We start from the raw sequence: 13,107 nt of genomic DNA on the forward strand, positions 1-13,107 counted from the left end.
ACAGAGCGTGAGAAGGCGAGGAGGAAGAAGGTGGTTTGGGTGCAGGCCGGGGGATGGCGTGCTGAAGCGGCCCATGGAAGGTCAGTGTGACAGACACCGCGTGCGTGATGTAAATCTATTGCCTTAACTGTGGCGACAGGACAGTGTTTAGACCCTGTCTGGCCGCAGTCAGGGTACAGCTCCATGCAAAGTAGCGGGGACACCCAACAACACCAACCGCCTCCCTAACCCTTTCCCCCACAGCCCCAACACACTCCCTCCCCATCCCAAACCTTGTGTTGACCTTTGACCTGGACCTACCTCATTCCTCGATTTTGACTTCTACATCGATACCGATTGCTATATATATACTTGTGTGTAGGGGTGGATGGGTGGATGGGTGATGAGTATTACCGGCATTGCGAAACCAGACCCAGACGCCATGCTGACAGGACATAATGACACCAACGTATACAGTTGCCCTCCCTCGACTGTTGTAAGGAGAGGGTCAATCTGTTTTCACCGATTCTGTTTGGTTGAAAGCATTTCTCGCTCGTTTGATTTCACCAACAGCAATTAATTTGTCTCGGTATCTGCTTATTGTGTTGAGTTTCGGTCCTGATGTGGAGGGCTGAGAAGTAATCATATGTCGATGGCGTTAGTCCGGACTTAGCTGGGAGGGAAGAGGGAGGATATTTTGATAAGTCGACAGCTTTGGTCATGGTGTGGTAGCAGGGTGATGGTGGAGAGGTGTTGGTGTGGCTTCAGATCGTTGATTATGTGACTGGCTTCCTCCGGGTGTCGCCAGCGAAAGTGTGAAAACGGCGCCGGTGGTGTTAGGTAATGGCGGTGATGGCAAAAGCAGGAGAGCGGGAGAGGGAAGTCAGTTTTTGCGCATATTGCGTATATTTGCTATCTTTTGATAGCACGAGCACGATCGTGTGCACGACAGACCTCTTTGTCTGTCCTTGAAACATTTTCTTTCTAATTACTCTTAATTGTTTATTTTACTTTTTCTCCTTTCTCTGCTAACTTAACTAACGATACCTTTTTGATTAAACTTTCAAAACTTTCATTTGTCGTCGAGCACACGATGTCTGTTGTACTTTTTAATATTTCAGTCGTTTTGATAACGAGCTACAAACGAACCGAGCAGCCAACAAACGCTCAAGCCAACGAACGACCACCCAACTAACCAAAGATCAAACCAACCAGCGCCAAGGAAGGAAACAGCCACCCAGAGAACTATAACGATCAAACGAACCAACCTTTGAACTAATCAACCAACCAGTCACATCATAGAAAATAAAACCTTGACATGTTAGAAACGTTGGTTGCAGAGACAAAAGGATCAGGGGAGGGTTCGCGCCTGTTGGTGCCTGCTGAGAGTATCGATGCTTGTCGATCAGTTGTGACTGGGAAGTGGCGTACGGGAGACATGGCTGGTCCGGGCGCTAAGGTAGTCGCCACACTGGAGGCAAGGAGCGGCACACACGGCAGACACCGGACCCCGGGCTGACCAGTCCGGCAGACAGCGGCCTTCGACCGCCTGGCCACTCTTGCGGCACTGTATACTTCTGGAGGAAATGACAAATTTCCGTGGTCACATTGTGATGTCTGTGTCCCTTTAATCAAAGCTAGGTCTCTGCTGTGGCCTTTTGGTCTTTCACCTATTTTTTATATATTTATTTATTTTTGTAACTTCGAAGTTCTCGATGGTCGAAGCGAAAATTTACTTATGAGAAAGTATGTCCGACTTCAGCCCAACCGGAAGTGACGATGGATGTACACAGTTCAGGTTGTTTTTCATTATTGGTTTCAGATATTCCCGTGGTTGAATTCAACTTATTTTGACAGCCGCTTAGTGGAACTGTAGAGCACTTTGATTCGTTAATTTGTGTGAGCGCTTGAACGCTGGTCACAACGCGTCCCAAACATGGAAAACTTTGTACAAGTTAATACCTTGGTGGAGGTTGCTGTGGCAGTATTGTGGATAACTTAACCAACGGATCATACAAAGTAGTTAATAATAACAATAATACAAAACATAACCATAACGACGTTAACCCCTTACATCTGACCTTCCCCTGTCTAGCCCCTGCCATACATTTTTCTGTTTACGTTTTTTTTTTTATACTCAAGTGGCGAAGGAATGCGAGAGAGAGGTTTCCCAATCTGAAACTGGTTTGCGATTTGCAGGATGAACAATCCCAACAGACGACTTGTGTGACTAGCTTTCTGGGCCAGAAAATGTTTTGCCAATTTGCTGAAACGGATGTAAAAGAGGCGTTGCGTCCAAAGTGAAGTGGCGCTGCCTGGCATGGTGGTGCGAGCCATACATCGCAGCCATTGTGGCCACGGTCAGCGAGCCAGCATGCATGGTTCGATATCTTCCACAATGCTCCACCATCTCGATCTCGTCCACGCACTTCGTGCCCTGACAAAGGGGTCAGCGTGCGAGCAAGTGACACTGGGGTGGAGATTATCGAAGCGTTATTGCGCAGCCGAGTTTTAAACTGTCTTCAGGTCCATCTTGTCTTGCAGCCCGTGTAACCTCAAAGCCACGGCATCAGTACTTGGGACGCGAGGTTAGCTGTCTCTGCAAAAAGAAACCAGTCTTGGTTAGCTGGCAAGGTGGAGCAACAGGGTCCAGCACGACCACCAGGGTCATAGTTGTGTAGCTTCTGTGGAATGTTGCCCCGGGGCAAAGTGTGGAAACCAGGAGCAAGCGTCCTGAGTCTGCAAACATTGTTTTATATTGTTTTACCATCGCTGGAACTTGATAACCACCGCCCAGGGGTAAAGCGACATCTTCGACACCCGCTTTATAACTACGGAAACAGTTGTCCTCGAGGTCCCGCATGTTGCCATTGCCTGATATCAACGGTCCGAGCAGCGGCCGCAACTCACGGAGAGTGACGCGGGCCGTCAGTGGCTGTGGTGACGGACAGGCGCATGCTCGTGTTCTTCGTGCACGTGCGACTCGCTCGAGCAGGTTGTCGCCTGAGAGGGTGGAGACTGCCCGGCGGGCGCCTTGTCTCCCAGGCCATGTCGTGTGCAAGGGCGCGGTGCAGCCCCAGTCCCAGCACGCCACACCTACAAACAGCCTAATAAATGGCCATACAAGCTGGACTCAATTTAGCCGCCGCGTCTCCGCGCGGGTTGCTGCCACTTTTGTCCCGACCCCCCGGGAAGGGACAGTAAATTTGGGAAGTGTCAAAGGATACATCCCGCTTCCTCCGACCGCTGGATCAGACCTGACATTCGCTCCTTGTCTGGAGAGTTCCGGCAAAGGGGGAGCAACTGCCTGCCCTGACACTGTCAATTTGCGGCCCGTCCCCAGCGGACGGGTAGAGGGCGGCAAATGGTGGCGGGCCAAGTGGATTCAGCTGCTGTCACACGAGTCCCGCCTTCTGAGGATTGCCTCCAGAATGGATGCCGCCAGCCCGCCCGTTTGATGAATTAGGAAAGGAAGATGAGGCAAATAGTTTTTCCCTTGGTGTGGGCAATGACATTTTTTAGACTGGCTACGAATTGCGCAGGAGCGCAAAAAAACTGAGAAAAGAAAACTAGGAGCGAGAGAGAGGAGAGAGAGATAGGGGACGGCAGATTGAGGCAAAGCTTAGCTTTTTCCATTGACCAGTTGGAACGGGAAGGGGAGGTTAGCGTGGCGCAAGTGTAGAAGCTGAACGGAAGTGGCCCAGCGGCAGCAACGGCCCTGTGCCGTCCGCGGAGGGGGACAGTGTAATCTAGCGCGGCAGTCATCAAAGTGTATGGCAATTAGCTGAAGCTGTCATCTCACTTCGATAAATCACCGGCAAGCAACCTCGCCACGGCCGCGGTCATCGCCGCCACCACCACGACTTGCAGTTTGTCTCGACAACCTCATACGTCGCTCGCCGCGCGCTCGCCGCCTTCGCTCGGTTCAATGGAACTTCCATGGAAAGACTTTTAGAAGAGAATTTGTTGGAGAAGGAAAGGGAGGTGTGTGTGTGACGGGGGATGAGAGAAAACAGGGAGGATGGCTTGTTCTGCATGAAGCTTGTGTGTATATGTACATGCACTCGTGGAAATATTGTCAGAGGATTGTACTTTCCCCCTCTCTCCTTCTCCCCCTATCCCCCGAAATCTGTACGCGGTCAAAGATAATACACAGATCGTATTGTTCAAACAGCTATAAAGGAGAGACCATGGCAGATTCAAGTCCGTTCAAGAGATCCGACCGGCCGTGCTTAGAACAAACACGTACACATCGTAAAAACGCGCGTGCGCGCGGATGATCGCATGTCGCGTGCGCAGTGACGCGGAGAGGACGGATCAAACTGTGTCGCCCAACATGCACGAGGTTGCAGCAAAGCTAGTCGACGAGCGTAAAACGAGACAAGTCCTTTGGATAGTTTCAAACCTGCTGTTCTGTTGTAAGTGAATTAGAAATGGTGTGCTGTGTGTAAAGTAGTCACGTGCGCGCACACACATTGCAGCGACATTGCATGACATGCAGAGCGAGGGACAGGGGGGTACTACCGAAAAGTTATCCGAAAGACAAAACTTGATGTAATATGCTCCCATCTGCAATTTTTACTGGACAAGAATCACATCGCATCTCCCTGCCTACACCCCCTCACTCTCCTCTCCCTCCCACCCTCGTCCACCGAGTTCGTTCTGCCTTGTCTGAAGAGTGGGGCAGGATAAGGGTAGGAGAGTGGTGGAGGATGGGACACAAAGTGGGTAGCTGACCAATTTTCAGTGCAACAGCCCGGTGCCTTTCACTGTTTTATCTCCGGGAATCAGGGCCCGTGTCTTGATTACGTTTTTGTGGTTATTTAATTTAGGCCGCGCCTGCCAGGGATTTGACTAATTTGCGGCGGCACATGGCCACGCTCGGTCCGCTAGCGGCTAGCGGCGCACCACCCCGTGACATCCTCCCCCCTGCACCCCATCGCCGAGACCACCCGCCCCTCCCGCATCGCGCGGGGGTTTGGTCGCAGGCCATTGATTGCGCGGCGAGCGGTGTCGCCGGAAATCGTTACTAATCTCGTTGGCGTGTTTCCCGGCGACTTTGACGTTGTGCAACGTGGTGTACGGTGTAGCCGAGTGGAGAGGCGCAGGGGTCGCATGTCACCATTTGTCATCAGTCGCCCGATTGGCTACTTACTACTCTCCACTAGGGAGTGTACGAGGTCCGTGCGTGTGTCTGTGTGTGAGAGAGAGAGGCTGGGAGAAAGAGGAGGGTGGTCAGTAGGTTCCAGCCGGATAACCATGCACCCATCGTGGCCCCGTCTCGGTCGATTTTTCTGTCCAGCGCTTGGAAGTAGTTTGTATCATTTGTCACATGGTCACTCGGCTACATTCGTCCTTTTGTACTTCTTTTACCTTCTTTCCAGTTCTTTTGTCCAAACTTAAAATTCGGTGAATTCCTGGTATTTCAGGTTGTCGAGTCCATATGTTCCTCCTTTTACTTTCTTGTGTGTGTATGGATATATGTGTGTCCCATCGCGGTCCTCTTGCACCCCTCTGGCACCCCACCTCGTCCCCGTCCTCTGCGCCTCATCCTCCCCAGCACCAGCACGAGAGCAGGGGAACTAATGTGATTTCAGATTGTCCCAGACGCGGCAATCGATAGGACACAGTGTTACGTCTTCGGGGGTTATTAAACCGGATCAATAGCCATCGTTTACACCGAAAGAGCAGCCAGCAACAGTCGCACATCCTTCCCCCCCTACCCCTACCTCCTCCTCCCCTCCGCTTCCCAAACCAGCGAGCAACCCCGTCTTCTGTTCCCCTGGCCGGCCAGCCGGCTGGTGGGACGGGCCCGCGACTGGCATTTGGGTGACTCGCCAGTTCCAGTCCCAGGACCGGCCAGATTCACTTCCAGCACCACCCCACCCCACCCCGAGAAGCCCACAGACACACACCGACTCCCCCTGCGTGGATGTCGCCCACTTGCCGGCGGTTGGCCCCCTCCTGTTGCATGTCACCCGCCCTTGTAGCAGGGGAAGGGAGCTGTAGGGAGATAGGATGGCGATGGGACTGGGCTGTGGGTGGGGGGAAGGTTAGAGCACCGGGGGAGATCCACTTTCTGACCTACTGAGACTGCTTACGCAACACTGGCGTCTTGAGTCGCCCTGGGGTGCAGGACGTGAAGACTCTCGGAGACCAGCGTTTAGAACAGGGGCGCGAGAGCATGGGATGGCACTTTGTCTCTTTCCCCTCTCTCTCTGTCGCACGCGCCTGCACACACACACACGCGCGCGCACACACACACGCACGCACGCAGAAAGAGAGCGATAACGGTGGGAGGAGGAAAGAAAAGATGAAGTGTGAGAGGGCTTAAATGATGTCGCCGATGGCTCGTCAGTGCGTCAGTTGTGGCAGCAGCGCTTGTTTTCCCACCTCTCCTCCACATCCCTCTACCGTGCTCCATCGGTGATGTAGCCTGGAGACAAGGGGGACAATGGGTGAACGTCAAGCACCACAGACCATCAGTCTCGTCCTCCTGCTCAACCTCCTCCATGGAATCCCCGACGATACTGACGTCCAGGGAGACAGGGTGGCGGTATGGCATGGCTGTGACCGCAAAAAAAGAGAGAAGATGATAAGCTCGCAAGGAGTTAGCACACTCCACCCCTTTCCCTCTTCCTCCCTTCCCCCCACGGGCAGGACGATTAGGGAGAAGGATGCAGAGGGAAGGAGGAGGATGCGGGGCTAGGGTTAGTCGTGGAGAGGGAGTTGAGATTGCAGTCGAGCATGCTGATGGTCAGATTATCTCCCCACCCCACCCCAGCCTGCCGAGAGGGGTCGGCGCGTGTCCCCTGTTGTTAATTGATTTTTATGAAGTCACTCTGATTAGCGGGCGCTGCGGCGCGGGGCAGTTGACATGGCCAAACATCCTCCTCTAACCTCCGTGCTCTTCCTGCCCGGCGGGGGATGGGTGGGAAGGGAGGTAACATGGTTGGGTGGGTAGTGATGGGACGTCACTGTCTCGCTGCAGCGATGTCGCAGGAAGATGATGGTCCGGAGGAACCAGGCAAGGGAGTGGAGTGGGGGAGCCAGGCCTAAGGAGAGTCCTATCTCCGCACTTCAATTTTCATCCAAACTCCTGTAGTTGCTGGCTTCATCGACTGCGACAGCTCGTGATTAAATAATTGAAAAAGTTAAAGAAAATTTATCAATATCGGAAAATAAAATAAAACCGAAACAAAAAAGCCTAACAAATATTCTGATGCTTGCGATCCTTTTTCAGTACACAGCTCTCCTTTGTAGATCATGTTCCATCCCAGTATCATCTGTTATTACATAAATATATGCAGTATATATATACATGTGCAGGCAATTTTGCTTTTGAAAATGCTTAAGAAGACAAGTACCCATGCACTTCCTGTTGACCTACCACCTACACAACATTTTGCAAAGACAAAACCTTTCAGACTGTAGATCTTAAGATGCTTTCAGACAATTACAGTATATGTATGAAGTGCAAGAATACTTCTCGTCCCTATGCATAGTATTTTATGGGAAAGCGAGTACTAGTGCTTGAATCTGATGGACGCTGGTTTGATGCCCTGGTATGGTCTATCCAGCTGTCAAGAATTCCATGGAGTTCAAATGTAATTGGCGAGAAAGGAGAGATGGGAACTACCCTGTCCCAAGAAGAGTGTGGCCATGTGCTACCTCAACCCAATGACTTAGAGAAAGGGGGAGTTTAAGGGACAAACTTTATTTTTTTTATGAAATAAACTTTATATATATAAATTTTTTATCTTCTAGCTAGAAAATTCTGCCCTAAGCAAACAAGTGAGCAAACAGTTTTGTGCCTGTTATTTATGTGCATTTTGTTTTTTTTCACTCCTTGCATTAAAAACAAAATGAAAAAATGGGGCACTGTAGTGTACACGATACGATGATGACAATGATGAGTTTTATAATCCCAAATGGCAATTAGCTTTTACTAGTGTCTGTGGGTGGAACAAAGACACACTTTGCTATTGTCTATGGGCTGAACAAACAGAAAAAAACTAGCACCGACAGCTTCTTCTCACCTGGGGGCTACAGTTAGAGTTATGTGTCCCACCAGAATTTTCTCTTGGTCTTTGCTATTTTGATATGTCGTTTGGAGCATCACTGATTGTTTGGATCTTTGAGAGCATAATGATGCTAAAACAACACCCTCATTATAACAGACAAGATTTGTTCTCTTTTGTATTTTCTCAGCTCAAGGGTTTTGAGACCAAAGAGCGTAGTATGGATGAGGCCTACAGACGCACAGTTGAAGACAGCCAGCGAGAGAAACATGGTAAGCACTGCAGCCATCACTGCAGATTCAGAAGACATCTGAATCAATGTTGTCTAATTTGTCTGATACCATGCACATAATAACCACATTAAGAGCATTAATCAAGAGCAAGAGCACAAAAATAACAGAGCACACAAACATTTTCCAAAACTCATTGATAAAACTTTTGAAAGTTACACAGCTTGACTTTTGTAAAGAGCTTTGCTGGCATGTGTTTGTTCTCCCTTTATAAAAAACATTTGCCACTTAAACTGGTTGTTGCATTAAATTTCATACTTTTTAATACTTCACATCATGCTGCCTTACTCCATGTTATGAGTATGATGAATGCTTCTACACATTATCCATCCTAGCAGACATGTTATTACATTGATGAAGAATGTTGATAATAAAATAAAGCATGTATATATTATGAAAACATTAATAATAAAATAAATGTTTTCCCAAAGTTATGTGTTTTAAAAACACATTTGTGGTAAGCTGATCTTTGTCTTTGTTAGTCATTTTGATGTTTTCAGGAGAATATTTTGTAGAAGTAGATAATTTTACATAAATAAAGAAACTATAAGAATTACATAACTAGGACCAACTTAGAAGTCTATGATAAACTGCACTCGCTTCAAACCTGTGGGAAATCGCTGTGTAGGGGAAGCAATTTTTAAATGCAACAAATGTATAAGAAGTTGGTGACTTCCTCCCTTAGTAATAATTCCTGCAGGTGACTCTTAAAAAAAATTAACTTTCCCCCACTAGCAAAAGGAGGAGAAGCAACAGCTAATAATTATAATAAAAATGAAAGTCGGATCATATTGTTTTTTTAGAATTACAGAGAAGGCTGACAGCCTTAACCACAGAACTGGAAGTGGTACGAGAGGAAAAATCCAGCGTTGCAGATAAGCGCCTGGAACTGGAACGCACTGTGAGAGTAGGTGGTTCTCTATGATAGTAGCTTTCTGTTGACAGTTCTTAATGTTGGTCTCTTGGTTGAGGCCAATATCCAGAAACAAATATCAGCAGCATAGACTTGTTTCTTATCAACAATTTTCACATAGATGTAGTATGTACTAATGTTTAGTCAGAATAAACCACAAACTGAAAAACTGCTGATATTAATGAGAGTATTTCATTTTCTTTTCATTGCAGCATCTAGAAAGAGATGTTTCAGAAAAAATCTCAAAATTTGATGGTCTTATTAAGGAGGTAAGATATACACTTTCTGAATCTGTATAGGACAAAGTAATGCCAAAGCTAGTGCATTATCGCAGGATATAGACATTCTATCCCTCTCTCCCACAGTCACATATGTCACAGTGGAACTTCACATTGTCCCCATCATATTCATTGTCCACTGGCTGTTATCTTTCATTTATCATTATTGGTCTGCGTAGAGAGTGTGATCTATCATGGTTGTGATGCTGCACATTCTACGTTCACTTTATTATTATATCACCAATGCTCTACATTCTGCAGTATAGTAGAGCCCAGTTTGCTCAAGTTTTAAATGAGTGACCTTTAAACCGAATCTTCCCCTTCTAGGGTAACCATAGTGTGTCAGGTAAGTCCATTGTGACCCTCAGAATAAAGGTGATTACTAGAAAATCAAGATGTCACACTTTATTCTTTCTTTAAAATGATGATTCAGAATGGAATAATTTTACAGTGGGAAGATCATATTATGGCAAAAATTCCCATAAATAGCTGAAATATAAAGTCTTGCTTATAACGTTGACTAAAAAGTAAAATAATATAAAAATGGTGTAATATGTTTAAGAACAAATGGTTGTAATGTTAATGACATGTAATTTGAATGGTTCAGCTAGAAGACACTCGTCTTAGAGCAGAGCGGGCTGAGCGACGGATTCAGCAGTTTACTCAAGAAGTTGACTTCAAGAATCGAGAATTGGAAACTGTCAGGTGTGTTTGTGTGTGTGTGGATGTGTGAGTGTGTGTGCATGCTCATGCACAAACAATAATGCTAATTAATAAATGAGTCAGTGTATATATATATACAATGCTTAGACTTCAAAAACAATTTTTATTGCTGCTGTTGATGGTGTTGCCAGGAAAGAGCTGAAGGAATTATGGAATAATCACAACCAGCTGACAGAACACTCAGCACAGCAGGCAGAACTCATTCGTCAGCTTCAGTCTTTGCAGCATGACACACAGATCAGTGGGTGATGCTTTTGGACATCTTTGTGTTTCTGTCATTTTACTTCATCACTCATTTAACTTTGTGTTTTTGTTTGTAATTGTTAGAGAAGATACTGTTTGTTGTAGTGGAACAGAATGATCATCCCAGGTGTCAGATTACATTGTGCTGCATTGGTTGTGAAGTCTTTGTCTTTACTGTGATTTCCAGTGATAAAGAACCAAGAAGATGCATTTTCCATGGAAGCCAACTCCTTGCAGCAGGTGTGTGTGTGCTTTGCCAGTAACATCTAAGATTCTTTTTCTTCCCAAACTGTACGCATGTGTTAAACTACTCGATCCACACTTTTTTTTATCCTTTATCTTCTACAATAAAAGAATAGCCATAATTCTCCTCTGTTACAAGCGTGTTGTAAAAGGACTGACACTGTTTCATGATCCTAGTCTCAGTGCTGGGCAGGTCTGAGGTATTTGTCATGCAGTTGCCTCGTTATGAACTTTCATGTTTATGTTATTATTTTTTGTAGATGTATGCTGACATCACCTCTCGCTATGAAAAGGCTAAACAAAATGAGGCTGATCTTAGACAACAGATTTTAGAGCTGAAGAAGGTATGTTATTCATTTAACTGTGTTTGGCTTATTTCCTGCCATAGAACATAAAAATTCCTATTTAGATAAAAGTTGTTTGGGCCTTTTTTGTCTGATGAAATTGTTCAACCCCTTTCTAATCCCACTGGCCTCTGTTTCTTGTTTCAGCATCCTCCTTTTCTCTCACTCTTTTTAAGTACATGCAAACCAGTCTGTCATCTGCAGAAATGAAAAAAATAGAACTCTGGAAAAGCTTTGTCCTTTTAAAGTGACAAATTTCTTACTACTTGATAGTCTGAAAAACAGTATGCTTTGACATAATTTGATTGTATCATGAGTAAGGAGTTACTGTTGGTGCTTTCTAGGACCTGATGGATCGTGATGATGCTATATCCAAACTGGAGGGTCAGGCTAAAATTTGGAAGGAGCAGCTAAACAACATGAACCATGGAGGGAGCTTTCTGGATGTAGACCTGGTGAGAAAATTGTGATGGCAATGAAAAAGCTAAACTTGAGCTTGATATATTTTCTTCTGTATGTTTTTTTGTTTCAGTTACATTTTGTTCAAACTGCAGAATCAGATTGAAGGATTCCTTCTTTTCCTACTTGGTATTTGATGTTAGTTCTACTTGTTCATTCCGTTATTAGGCTGCAGCAGATAGAAGCACCTTGGAAGCACGGCGAGACCTGGCCGCTCTGCGGCAATTGGAACGGTATGGTCACCCTTAAATTTTATGAAACCAGAACTTAAACTATTATGTTCTTTGTTTTATTTTTGTAGACATATCATTTAGGTTTGCTGAGGCTGTAAATTTAAACTAAGATTATCAGACAACTTGCATAATTATAAGCTGCTTCAGAAATTGACACTGTTGGGTAAGACAACATTTGTTCTAGATTTAGTATCATTGCTCAAAAATTATGCATAAGTGAAAGTACAAAAATTCTTTTCCAAAACTGCTGCTATACCATAAATAATTAATTGCAAAACATAGATGTAGGCTTGTGGCTTGAATTATTGTAGGGGCAGAGGGTAATAGGTTGAAGTCTGACTCAGATCTGTGACTGGGTAATGGTCGTTCCACTTATCTGTGACTGGGGAATAGCCGCACCATCCCACTCATAAAAGGAGCTTGATTTATTGGGGAAGATAAAAGGTGATAGAAGGAAAGGGCTTCTTCTTCCACATGATGTGTCCTAGAGATAATGAACCACTTACCATTCACAGACCCTTTATCAGCATTTCCACCATTTCTGTCATATTTCTGAAGGCAGAGAATTCTGGCAAATGACACAGAATACCAAATTTTAATGAGCTTTATTTTTTTTAAAATTATATAGAACACTTGGGAAACTGGACCAGTCCAGGGAACAAGAGGGGGAAGATACTTTGGAGTTTGATGTATCATACACTCAGCAAACTGGTCGCCACTCAACTCCCTCGCGAACCATTGATCGAAAACTTGCTGACACTCAGCAACTTTTAGAGTTGAAGGTAAGGATAGAAACGTATGCAACATTCACTTCTTTGGCTTTTGAGACTTGGTTCTTGTGTTAATTTTTTACCTTGATATCCAGAAGCCTGCCATAATCACATCGCAATATGTAATGTGTATGCACATCGGAAATTTTGTTGTTCAGGAACTGTGTACCATTGCTAAATAGCAGATTGTAGTTAGTGAACCTCTTATTGTATTGACCATGTGGACTCATTAAGGATTGTTTCATCTTTCCTCAGTGTTCCAGCTGATGAAATATTAATTATTGTCTCCATCAAGCCAGTTTCTAACTTGTTACTTTAGTATGGCAGGTACCAGCTGGAATTTTCATGTTTTGTTAACCAATGTGTGTGATCTAGCCATGGTTAAACCTGCTCCATGTTATTCATTTAAGATCCTCAACTGTCGAACTTGTTGTGATCCTTGCAGAGATGTTCCTCTGTAGTGAGTGTCTCAAAATTAAGTGGGTAATAGGTTGTCACATCAAAATGCAGTTTGTCACCACATGTAACTGTGCTTCATCCCAGAAGAACCATTCCAGGTGTTTGAAAATAAAGTTTAATGTTAGATTTAAAAAAAAAAGAGAAGAATTTTG

The 13,107-nt window shown here is 45.5% G+C and overlaps 1 protein-coding gene across 1 annotated transcript in view; it reads left to right on the forward strand.

The window, feature by feature from the left end:
• LOC112554495 (centlein-like) overlaps positions 1-13,107 on the forward strand; it is a 55,588-nt gene that overhangs the window by 28,804 nt on the left and 13,677 nt on the right. The window contains exons 7-16 of the mRNA XM_025222278.1: positions 8,191-8,272; positions 9,094-9,197; positions 9,416-9,472; positions 10,089-10,186; positions 10,336-10,445; positions 10,635-10,687; positions 10,951-11,034; positions 11,379-11,489; positions 11,662-11,726; positions 12,355-12,508. Coding sequence (XP_025078063.1) covers positions 8,191-8,272; positions 9,094-9,197; positions 9,416-9,472; positions 10,089-10,186; positions 10,336-10,445; positions 10,635-10,687; positions 10,951-11,034; positions 11,379-11,489; positions 11,662-11,726; positions 12,355-12,508 — 918 coding nt within the window. The remainder of the gene's footprint in view (positions 1-8,190; positions 8,273-9,093; positions 9,198-9,415; positions 9,473-10,088; positions 10,187-10,335; positions 10,446-10,634; positions 10,688-10,950; positions 11,035-11,378; positions 11,490-11,661; positions 11,727-12,354; positions 12,509-13,107) is intronic.

This window comes from Pomacea canaliculata, linkage group LG13, assembly GCF_003073045.1.
Source record: "Pomacea canaliculata isolate SZHN2017 linkage group LG13, ASM307304v1, whole genome shotgun sequence".
Taxonomy (NCBI): Eukaryota; Metazoa; Mollusca; class Gastropoda; order Architaenioglossa; family Ampullariidae; genus Pomacea; species Pomacea canaliculata.